This window comes from Neoarius graeffei, chromosome 2 (assembly GCF_027579695.1).
Source record: "Neoarius graeffei isolate fNeoGra1 chromosome 2, fNeoGra1.pri, whole genome shotgun sequence".
Classification (NCBI taxonomy): Eukaryota; Metazoa; Chordata; class Actinopteri; order Siluriformes; family Ariidae; genus Neoarius; species Neoarius graeffei.
This window is the reverse complement of record NC_083570.1, coordinates 87,329,934-87,342,762: the sequence shown is the minus strand read 5'-3', so window position 1 is coordinate 87,342,762 and position 12,829 is coordinate 87,329,934. Positions and strand designations below refer to the sequence as shown.

The 12,829-nt window shown below is 43.9% G+C and overlaps 1 protein-coding gene across 1 annotated transcript in view; it reads right to left on the bottom strand.

Annotated features, from left to right (window-relative positions):
- Positions 1-12,198, bottom strand: part of LOC132874242 (Kv channel-interacting protein 1-like) — a 42,186-nt gene extending 29,988 nt beyond the window's left edge. The window contains exon 1 of the mRNA XM_060910252.1: positions 12,120-12,198. Within this exon, the coding sequence (XP_060766235.1) occupies positions 12,120-12,177 (58 nt within the window). The 5' untranslated portion in view covers positions 12,178-12,198. The remainder of the gene's footprint in view (positions 1-12,119) is intronic.
- Positions 12,199-12,829: the final 631 nt, after the last annotated feature.

The window sequence follows — 12,829 nt, the reverse complement described above, 5'->3', positions numbered from 1 at the left end:
CCACTACTGCTCATGACTACAGCCTTCGAACTACTCCAGGGAGCTAAGATGTTCACTAAACTGGACTTGCGCAATGCCTATCACCTAGTTAGGACCAGGGATGGGGACAAGTGGAAGACGGCCTTCAACACCATCACAGGCCACTATGAGTACCTCATAGTCCCTTTCGGCCTGACTAACGCGCCCACGGTATTCCAGGCATTGGTTAATGATGTCTTGAGGGACTTTCTTAACATTTGTCTTTGTTTACCTGGACGATATCTTGATTTTCTCTTGCTCCCTGGAGGAACATCGGGGTCATGTCCGGCAGGTTCTTCAATGCCTGCTGGAGAATAAGCTGTTTGTTAAGGCAGAGAAGAGAGTTCCACCAAGGCTCTGTCTTGTTCCTGGGGTTCATCATTTCACCAGCCAAGATCCAGATGGACCCCCTCAAGCTGGGGGCAGTCGCTGACTGGCCCACCCCATCTTCGAGACAAGAGCTCCAGCGCTTCATGGGGTTCACCAACTTCTACAGGCGTTTCATCTGCAACTTCAGCATGGTGGCCGGACCTCTCTCAGCCCTGACCTTGATCAAGACCACGTTCAAGTGGGGGGAGGAAGCAGAGAAAGCCTTTTCCAGTCTCAAGCACAGGTTTACCACAGCACCCATTCTCACCATACCCGATTCTACCAAGCAGTTTATCGTCGAGGTCGATGCCTCAGAGTCAGGGGTTGGAGCCATCCTATCCCAGAGGTCCAATGACAACAAGGTCCACCCATGCTCCTTCTCCTGCTGACTATCCTCAGCTGAACGAAACTACGACATTGGCGACCAAGAACTACTGGCCATGAAACTAGCCTTGGAGGAGTGGAGGCACTGGCTTGAGGGGTCTGACCTCCCGTTCCTAGTCTGGACTGACCATAACCTGGAGTACCTCAAGTCTGCCAAATGTCTCAACTCTTGTCAAGCCCGTTGGTCTTTCTTCTTCTCCCAATTCAACTTCACACTCTCCTACTGCCCAGGCTCCAAGAACAGCAAACCCGATGCCCTGTCCAGGATGTTCTCTTCCCACCATGAGGAGTCCAAGCCACCCGAAACTATCCTTCCTCCACGCTGCCTGGTGGGAGCCACTATTCTAGAAGTTGAGACACTCATGCAGAAAGCCCTGGAGCAGGACCCTGGTGAAGGTAACTCCAACTATATTCCTCGTGACCATCTGTTTGTTCCCGGTCATGTGTGAATTTGGGTGCTGCAGTGGGGTCACGGTTCCAAGCTGGCCTGTCATCCGGGAGCCACCCGAACCCTGGCTCTCATCCAGCATTTTTGGTGGCCATCCATCAAGGAGGATGTCCAGGAGTTCGTGGCAGCCTGTGACACATGCTCCCAGAACAAGACAGCCAATTGACCCCCTGCCGGCTTACTAAGACCCCTTCTTACTCCTCATCGACCTTGGTCTCACATCACCCTGGACTTCATCACAGGACTCCCCAACTCGGGTGGCAATACATGCATCCTCACTGTCATTGACTGACTGTTTTTCTAAGACTGTCCATTTCATTCCTCTGCACAAGCTCCCCTCAGCCAAAGAGACCACAGAACTACTCATCCACCATGTTTTCCACCTACATGGTCTGCCTACCGACATAGTTTCTAACCGGGGTCCTCAGTTCACTGCACAGTTCTGGAGAGCCTTCTGCAAACTCATCAGGGCCACCTGTAGTCTCTCCTCAGGCTTCCACCCACAGACCAATGGCCAGGCAGAACAGGCTAACCAGGCTTTGGAGGTTGCACTCAGGTGCATGGCATCCAGGGATGCCAGTTCTTGGAGCAAGTACCTACCTTGGATCGAATATGCACAACACTCTCCCTTCCTCTGCCACAGGTCTTTCTCTGTTCCAGTGCTCACTAGGGTACCAACCACCACTGTTCCTCAGCCAGGAGGAGGAGGTTGCCATACTATCAGCCCAGGCCTTTATACACCACTGCAGGAGAACATGAGCATTGGCCCGGAGAAGACTCATTCGCTCTGCACTCGCATCCAAGAAGCAGGCCGACAAACGTCGCTCCAAAGCACCCACCTACCAAGTGGGTCAACGAGTTATGCTCTCCACCTGCCACTTGGGGCCATCTCTCGCAAGCTGGCACCCAGGTTCCTTGGACCCGTCCTCATCAAGAAGGTAATCAACCCATGTTCCATTAGACTGGCATTACCACTCACCATGCGATGTGTTCACCCCACCTTTCATGTATCACAGCTTAAACCTCTGGTCTCCAGTCCTTTGCATCCCACCCTCCAAACCCCCTCCTCCTCCCAGGCTCATTGATGGCGGCGAGGCCTACACGGTCAAGAAACTGCTGCAGGTGCGGCAGCAAGGCAGAGGTCTCCAGTACCTGGTGGACTGGGAGGGTTGCAGTCCCGAGGAGAGAAGTTGGGTCCCCTCCAGGTTCATACTGGACCCAACACTTTTATCATGGAGTTCCACTGGCAACACCCTGACGCTCTTCCTAAAGCACCTGGAGGCGCTCGTGTGTGTGTGTGGGGGGGTGCTGTCATGATCTGCCCCGGACTTCCACTTCAGAGATTTATTATCTCCCAGTTCAGTGCATTCCGGGACGGGACTTCCATCTTGCCGGCATTCACTTCCTGATCTGCTCTGCTGTGTATAAATAGGTTGTTCTCAGAAGGGGACTTTGCCAGAACGTCTTGTCTGTTTCTCACTTCATCTCTGCCAATTTTGCTTCCTGGATTTTTGCTCTCTGTTTTGCCTAGTCTTAGCCACATTTTTTTGCACTCACGTTTTGTCAGTTTTTCCTGTTCTTTTTGCACTACGTTTTTTGTCAACTATTTCATGTTTTTTCATATTAGCTCTTTGTCTACCTCGTTGTTGTCTGGATTATTTTGCTTTTTTTGGACTTTGAATTAAAAAAATGATTTAATTATTGGATTTTCTGGTTTGTGTTCTGCTATTGGACCCTAACTCACCACATCACTCCACCCTTAACAATGATGACATTTATTTCAGTTATGAAAGCAGTCTCCAGTTTCAGGAATTTTTCCACCACAGGAAAATCTTCAGGACGGATGAGTTTACTTCTTGCTGTTGGTGTGACTACAGTACATGTGTGTTTTTTTTGTTTTTTTTTAATTAAGTTGAAGAAGAAAACAGGTAGTGAGCGAATGACATTTATATAGCTGCTATAATGTAAGTGAGAACAAGTAACTTGTTTCTTGGATGTTTGACAACATTAAGCGTAACTATAAACAGATTAAATTGATTTCTTCATTAATAAATTTGAAAAAAAAAATTGTGCATCCATCCATTATCTGTAACCACTTATCCTGTACAGGGTCGCGGGCAAGCTGGAGCCTATCCCAGCTGACTATGGGCAAGAGGTGGGGTACACCCTGGACAAGTCACCAAGTCATTGCAGGGCTGACACACAGAATCATTCACACTCCCATTCACACCTACGGTCAATTTAGAAACACCAATTAGCCTAACCTGCATGTCTTTGGACTGTAGGGGAAACTGGAGCACCCGGACGAAACCCATGCAGACATAGGGAGAACATGCAAACTCCACACAGAAAGCCACTGGGCTCAAGCCTAGAAACTTGTTGCTGTGAGGTGACAGTGCTAACCACTACACCACCATGCTGCCAAAAAATTTTACATATTTATACAATTTTTGTTATAGATTAAAATCAGTCATGTCAGTTACCAGTTACTTGGGTTTATGATTTATAATTACAGTGATGTTCATTGTAGGGGAAAAAAATAAAAACTGCAAACCTCCTGGCTTTATAGATACGACTTTAAGAACCATGGCTCTAGCAGGTGCTGTGACATATTTCGTTATAATCTTCAGTGTTCTGCTTATTCTGTTTGACTGTTGATATGAATACAAAAATTAAAACTAATTAAAATCAAGTGAAATGATACATGTTAAAGGCCTCATTGTGAAATGTTGGCAAGAATGTGAGCTGAATATTATGAAACAATAAATCATCATTTTGAAAAGGTTTCTGATTATTTTTATAAAAGTATCATTTTGATGGACTTTATATTAAAAGCTAGTAAATTATATAATTTTGTCTTCAACTGGAAGAAATGGACTTCTGCAAATGTAGCGCATGCCCTTTGGCTGTATTAATTTATGCACAGAATTGCTGGTCTCAAAATGACTCTCAGGCTTTGCAAATCATGGTGCAGTTAGAAAATTAATCTCCTTGTATAAACACCAGTCTGTATTTTCCACCCTGAGGTAGAAATTCTCCAAATTGCTAATTCATTAAACCTTTAGTAAATCAATGCTAAAACTAGGAAAAAATTCCTTAAAAATAAAATTGATTTAAAAAATAAAATAAATTTGCAGAAATATAAAATGAATCACCCCTTATACGCTAACTATTATTATTGCCAAACAGGACACACTCAGTAAAATGGAACTGCTGGCAATTAAGAGATGTTTTATATATAATAGCTTCAAAAAGAAAAGTTGCTTTTTATGAAATATGTAAATGATAATTCTCCAGCAGATGGTGGGGCAAAATGTCATTATGCATTAATGCAACTGGTTCATTATTGTACAAAGAAGTGGCACAAGCTGTATTTTGATTATTCTTTCAAAGCAGACTGCTTAAACTAATTTAAATTAATCCTTCAGAGTGACTTATGATCCAAAAATTATGATTTTTTTTCCAGCCAAGTGTCAGAATTCCTTTTGAAACTTGTCTTTTATATCAAAATTGCTCATTTATATAAAAAGTGATCTTTTATATCAAAGACATTCATATCACAGAGTTGTGCATACTTAAACTGTGCATGGTGAAGTCTGTCTAGATGGAGCTCTGTAGGACTTCTATAGTCAATCATTGGAGAAATACTCACTCAAAGACCGCCTACACACACCGACACCCTCCACATCCCTCAACCATACAGAAAATCGTGTATGACTCATGTCAGGAAGCAGAGTAAAAGAGTGAATAAATACATCACTCACGAATAAAATAACCTCTGAGCTTCCCAGATAAGGCTGGTGATTGCACTGCAGCATACACACAGACAAATAGTATATTACTACAGCAACAAAGGCCTGTCCAACACACTGACTGCCCACACACACAAGTGAAACAGTCCCACTAAAGTTTCGTACAAGACGGCTTTAATAAGCACCTTCACCACAAAAAAAAAACCACCACCTCTGAGCATGTAAGACCAAGGGACAAGGAAGAATGTAAAAGAAAGAAATGGAAAGGCTGAAAGAGAGGAATAGATACACTTTAAATAAAAGGAATTGTATAGGGAATATGAAAGTAAAGGTAATATGAAGACAAAAAGAAGGAGGTGGGATGTAAAACAGTGGTGAGAGAAGTAGAAATGGGAAGAGGGGAAAAGAAAAAGAGTGAGCAAGATTAAGTAGCTGGAGGCACAGAGTGGGTGGTGATTGAAGATGTGAAATATTCACGAGAGAAAAAGCCACTGCTGGAGCAACCACAAGCACACACACACAAAACCACCACAACATACTATAGTTCAATACAGAACAGGAACAAAGTGGCACGCAGCAGCAAAAATAAATAAATAAATAAATAGCCCTGCAGGCTGGCTACATCCATCACAGTCTGCTGACTTCACAAAACCATTATTTTCCCCTGGACCACATCACAACTTTCATCTTACTATAGCTAAGACATGTTTCTCTTTTTTTTTCCTCCACAGTATTCCCTCATGATTTTATTCAGAAATGCCTAGTTAGTCTTACAGACACAGACATGGTTATATCAATGCAGACATCTAGTGTAATTAGCCAAAGGCCAGCTTCTCAGTTTCAGCAGGACTTGTTGATCACACACAGGCAGTGACATGTACTAATTAGATGAGTGATATATTAGGAAGTCACGCCAGCACTGTCTAAAGCCTTGTATGTATTATTGCAAACCATTTTCCAAAGTATACATTTATTCCAGAGAGTAAAAATGTCCTGAGGATATATACACCACCAGTCAAGGGTTTTGTTCATGGTTACTATTTTATAGTATTTTAAAATAATGAATATAAAGGCGGGCGGCACGGTGGTGTAGTGGTTAGCGCTGTCGCCTCACAGCAAGAAGGTCCTGGGTTCGAGCCCCGGGGCCGGCGAGGGCCTTTCTGTGTGGAGTTTGCATGTTCTCCCCGTGTCCGCGTGGGTTTCCTCCGGGTGCTCCGGTTTCCCCCACAGTCCAAAGACATGCAGGTTAGGTTAACTGGTGACTCTAAAATTGACCGTAGGTGTGAATGTGAGTGTGAATGGTTGTCTGTGTCTATGTGTCAGCCCTGTGATGACCTGGCGACTTGTCCAGGGTGTACCCCGCCTTTCGCCCGTAGTCAGCTGGGATAGGCTCCAGCTTGCCTGCGACCCTGTAGAAGGATAAAGCGGCTAGAGATAATGTGATGTGTGTGTGTGATGTGTGAATATAAAGGCAAACCTCCTTACTGCTTCTTTTGAGTTATAAGTGAAAACTACTAGTTTGGGAAAATCATTTAATTTTAAGCAAAAACTAATAGGGGTGGCACATGGTGCAGTTATAAGCATTGTCGCCTCCCAGCAAGAAGGTTCTGGGTTTGAAACTCGGGACCAACTAGGGCTGTGGAGTTTACATGTTCTCTTCGTGGCTGTGTGGGTTTCCTACTACAGTCCAAAGACATGTGGATTAGATCAACTGGCAACTCTAAATTGCACATAGGTGTGACTGATTGTTTAACTCTGTATTAGCCCTGTGATAAACTGGCAGTCTGTCCAGGATGTATCCCGCCTCTCATTTGAAGTCAGCTGGGATTGGCTCCAGCTCCCCTGCAACCCACAATGAATAATTGGTTTTGAGAATGGATGGATATGTTGTTTCAATTTGTCCTACAGTTTTCAACCATAAGCCTTTATAAAAATGTCTTTCAGCTGGCATCATGTGCCTTGCAGGAAGCATGTTATTATCTTCGCCTTCCCTGATTGGGAGCTGTTGTGTTGTATGGGAGAGCTATCTGGTGGTGGGAATTAGCCACATTTAAATTACGGAGAAAATTGGGGGGATGGCTTCAAGACATCCATCCATCCATCCATCCATCAATCCATCAATCATCTATAGCTGCTTATTCTGTTCTACAGGGTCGCAGGCAAGCTGGAGCTTATCCCAGCTGACTATTGCCGCTTTTCCACTACAAACGCGGCTGAGCCGTGCCGTGCTGAGTTGGGCGGAGTCGAGCTGAGCGGGGCTGTTGGAGTTGCATTTCGACTACAACCGCGCTGAACCATGCTGGCTGGAAGTGGGTGGACACATTGGGTGGAGTTAGCGAAAGTGGGTGGACGTCAGGTGATGTCGTTAAGCAGCGCAAACAGTGACATCAGTGAGCTTTTAAGCAGTAGTCTCACGACCCGAATAGTAAACAATAAACATGAAGTCGTTAGTGTTGCTGGTCTTGGTGCTGTGGCTTGTTGTCACCGACAACGCGAACAGATACTGGCAAGAGCGTATAGATGAGGCGAGGCACATAAGGCTTCAGAAATTCTCGTAATTCGTAATTCTTCTCCTTCCGGGTTTGCGGTGTTTACAGATCCCAGCGTGCTCACGGGGCGTGTGTGGGCATGTGAGGACACTCCTCCTCACCAATCAGTGCACAGGGGAGTGTCTGCTCACACCCCCAGCCTCACTCGGCTCGCTTTGGCTCGCTTCAGCCCCACTCCAAAACGGTGCGAGTTTTAGGGGCTAAGCAGGGCTGAAGCGAGCTGAGTCGTGCTGTTTTTTGGTAGTCGAAACGCGAGCCATGTCGGGCTGAAGTGAGCTCAAGCGAGCTGAAGTGAGCTGAAAAAGGGTAGTGGAAAAGGGCCATATGGGTGAGAAGCAGGGTACACCCTGGGCAAGTTACCAGGTCATCGCAAGGCTGACACAGAGACAAACAACCATTCACACTCACAGTCAATTTAGAGCCACCAGTTAACCTAACCTGCGTGTCTTTGGACTGTGGAGGAAACCGGAGCACCCGGAGGAAACCCACACAGACACGGGGAGAACATGCAAACTCCACACAGAAAGGTCCTCGCCAGCTGCTGGGCTTGAACCCAGAACCTTCTTGCTGTGAGGCAACAGTGCTAACCACTACACCACTGTGCCACCCAGCTTCAAGACAATGGGAAAAAAATTATAAATTATATATATTCATTCATTCATTAAGGAAAATCTAAACTGTTGACCTGGTAGAGTTTTATATATTTAACGAGATCTGATGACTATTTGAAACTGAATATTTCAAAAATAATCCGAAACTTTATTAAGCATGCTTGTTTTTTTGTTTTTTGTATTTAGCAACAGGATGATCTCATCTCATTTCATTATCTCCAGCCGCTTTATCCTGTTCTACAGGGTCGCAGGCAAGCTGGAGCCTATCCTAGCTGACTATGGGTGAAAGGCGGGGTACACCCTGGACAAGTCGCCAGGTCATCACAGTGCTGACACATAGACACAGACAACCATTCACACTCACATTCACGGTCAATTTAGAGTCACCAGTTAACCTAACCTGCATGTCTTTGGACTGTGGGAGAAACCGGAGCACCTGGAGGAAACCCACACGGACATGGGGAGAACATGCAAACTCCACACAGAAAGGCCCTCGCCGGCCACGGGGCTCCAACCCGGACCTTCTTGCTGTGAGGCGACAGCGCTAACCACTATACCACCGTGCCGCCCGAATCTAAAATATGAAACATACTTTTTTTAGCACTTTTTTTTTTGTTTACCACATAATCCCATATATGTTCCATATGTTATTTCATAGTTTTGATGTCTTCAGTATTGTTCTCCAATGTGGAAAATAGTCAAAATACAGAAAAACCTATGAATGAGTAGGGGTGTCCAAACTTCTGACTGGTACTGTTATCAAAAACACTTTTTTTTTAAAAGATATTTAGCATTCAATAGCATTATTCAATGGAAAACATTATTCAGTGGAAAAAATAGCATGACTTTAATTAATTAAGGCATTTATGAATTGTTTGCATATTATTTTTATATACTGAGGAAGTCATGTTCTAAAGGGTAGTGAAGCAGCTTTGGGATTAAAAGGTCGCCGGTTCGAGTCCCTAGACCATATTTTCCCTGGAAAAAGTGGGGGAGGGGAGTGAATGAATAGCACTTGCCCTTCTCTCCACATTCATGCCAGAAGTGCCCTTGAGCAAGGCATCTAACCCCCAACTGCTCCCTGGGCACTGCAGCACAGCAGCCCACTGCTCTGGGTGTGTGCGTGTGTTTTTTCACTGCTTCAGATGGGTTAAATGCAGAGAAAGAATTTCACTTTGCTCTAATTTACATGTGACGAATATGTATATATTACACACCATGTAGTCTTCAGAGTCTTCATGCTCATATCAAGCTGTTTCCTTTCCATTTTTAAGTTCCTGCCTGTTTTTCCTGCTCAGACTGTGTGAAGCTGGGCAGAAGAGCACATGCTCAAACATAAAAACCCGCTCTTTAACACCAAATGCCAGGACTAACACACATCTCATCCTCTGTCTGTGATAGAGAGTGGAGTGAAAAAACATGTGTTGGTGATAATATACATGTGACGAATATATATATATATATATATATACACACACACACACACACACACACACACACACACACACTAGTGCATCTCAAAAAATTAGAATATTGTGAAAAAGTTCAATATTTTCCATCAGTTATTTAAGAAAGTGAAAATGTTATATATATTATAGACTCATTACACATAAGCTAATGTTTCAAGCATTTTTCTATTTTAATTTTAATCAGTATGGCATACAGTACAAAAACATAAAAAAAAACATCTCAAAATATTAGAATATTTCATTTCGAGTTTGAGTAAAACAGTATGAACACAGTGTATCTCTCGGTCTAGTTCAGTACACACAACCACAATCATGGGGAAGACTGCTGACTTGACTGTTGTCCAGAAGATGATCACTGATGCCCTCCACAAGGAGGGTAAGCCACAAAAGGTCATTGCTGAAAAGGGTGGCTGGAAAAGGTGCACAAGCAACAGGGATGGCCGTAGTCTTGAGAGGATTGTCAAGAAAAGTTGATTCAAGAACTTGGGAGAGCTTCACAAGGAGTGGACTGAGGCTGGTGTCAGTGTATCAAGACCCATCACGAACAGACATCTTCAAGAAAGGGGATACAACTTTCGCATTCCTAATATCAAGCTACTCCTGAGCCAGAGACAATGTCAGAAGTGTCTTATCTGGGCTAAGGAGAGAAAGAAGTGGACTGTTGCTCAGTGGTCCAAAGTCCTCTTTTCAGATGAAAGTACAGTACATTTTGCATTTAATTTGGAAATTACAGTTCTAGAGTCTGGAGGAAGAGTGGAGAGGCACAGAATCCAAGGTGTTTGAAGCCGAGTGTGAAGTTTCCACAGTCTGTGATGATTTGGGGTGCCATGTCATCTGCTGGTGTTGGTCCACTGTATTTTATCAAGTCCAAAGTCAACACAGCCATCTACCAGGAGATTTTAGAGCATTTCATGCTTCCATCTGCTGATGAGCTTTTTGGAGATGCTGATTTCCTTTTCCAGCAGGACTTAGCACCTACCCACAGTGCCAAAACTACTACCAAATGGTTTGCTAACCATGATATTACTGTGTTTGATTGGCCAGCCACCTTGCCTGACCTGAACCCCATAGAGAATCTATGGGGTATTGTCAAGAGAAAGATGAGAAACACCCGACCCAAAAATACAGATATGCTGAAGGCCACTATCAAAGCAACCTGGGCTTCAATAACACCTCAGCAGTGCCACAGACTGATCACCTCCACGCCACACCGCATTGATACAGTAATTCATGGTAAAGGAGCCCCAACCAAGTATTGAGCGTATAAATTAATATACTTTTCAGAAGTTGGACATTTCTGTATTGTAAATCCTTTTTTTGATTGATCTTAGGGAATATTCTAATAATACTGGATTTCTGATTTTTATTAGCTATAAGCCATAATCATGAAAATTAAAACAAAAAAGGCTTTAAATATTTCACTTTACATGTAATGAATATAGAATATATGAAAGTTTACCTTTTTGAATTAAATTATGAAAAAAATGAACTTTTTCATGGCATTCTAATTTTTTGAGGTGCACTAGTATATATATATCTGTGTGTGTGTGTGTGTGTGTGTGTGTGTGTGTGTAATATATACATATATGTGTGTGACGGCTTTAGGTATGTTTTCATCCATGTAATACAGGCTTCATACAGAGATAGTGAGTGATGCGATATATAGATAGAGAGAGAGAGAGAGAGAGAGAGAGAGATGGAAGAAGATCAACAGGTGATTTTTCCTCTTTCTGAACTCACATTTCTTTTGTTCTTTCTCTCCATCCATGTGTGTTTGTGTGTGTGCGTGTCTGCATACAAATTTCTAATTGATTTCTCATCTATCTTTTTTGTGACAACAATCCAGATCCCGGACAACAAGCAAGCAAAGCAACACACACACACGCACGCACGCACGCACGCGCACATATGTGTGCATACACCTCAACAGTGCCATATCCATGTTACCATGACAACAGCTCTTTTGAGGTAACAAGCAGGAAAAAAAAAGCATGTGAGTAGAGTGATAAACACCCAAAGCATGTGCACTTCAGACATCATACATTAACACACACACACAAAGGAAAGACACTTTCACTCCGCACTCTTGATAAGTGTGTATGTCTGTGGGTGGGTGTGTAAGACTGATGGCTGTAAATTCAGCACATGGAAGATTTACAGCAGCTACTATAGCTTACAGAACTCTACTTGTTGCATTAGTATGGAAAAGAAAGAAACAATGTGTGAGTGTACGTGTGTGTTGGTTGGTTTCCATGTTTCTATGTCTGTGTATGGTTTTATATGTTCCATGTGTGTAGTAGACTCAAGATAGTGTTCATGTGTGTAGGATGCTGTGTGTGTGTGTGTGTCAGTCTTTTTCCATATCCTTTTCCATATGTGTCTGTGTCTTGTACGGTCATGATTCTGTCGATCATAATCTAAAAGCAAGGTTCATGTGTGTGGGATACTACTGTTTTGTGTGTGTGTGTGTGTGTGTGTGTGTGTGTGTGTGTGCGTGCACGCACATGTGTCTACCCTACCTCTGGATGGTCGCCTCTGTTTGGTCTGCATGGTCAGTGTGCCCACCACTGCTCCCATGTTGTCGTCGTGGAAACAAGCGTGTCTGTGTAGATGTCACTCCGTCACATGTGCTTTACTCACTTACTCTGTCCCTCTCTCCGTCTTTCCCTCATCCTTTCTCCCCTCCGCTTGACGTTTCTCTTCCTCACTTTGCTCCCCATGTCTTTGCACCCCCTCCCTTCAGTCTCCCCTCCCTCTCTCTCTCATACACACACACTCACTCTCTCTCATACACACTCTCTCTCTCTCTCTCTCTCTCTCTAACACACAAACACTCTCTTGCTCTCTCTCTCTCACACACACTCTCTCATACACACACACACTCTCTCATACACTCTCTCTCTCTAACACACAAACACTCACTCTCTCATACACTCTCTCTCTCTCTCTCTCTAACACACAAACACTCTCTTGCTCTCTCTCTCTCTCATACACTCTCTCTCTAACACAAACACTCTCTTGCTCTCTCTCTCTCACACACACACACTCTCTCATACACACACACACACACTCACTCTCTCATACACTCTCTCTCTAACACACAAACACTCTCTTGCTCTCTCTCTCTCTCTCACACACACACACACTCTCTCATACACTCTCTCTCTCTAGCTCTCTCTCTCTCATACACACACACTCATTCTCACTCTCTCTCATACACTCTAACACA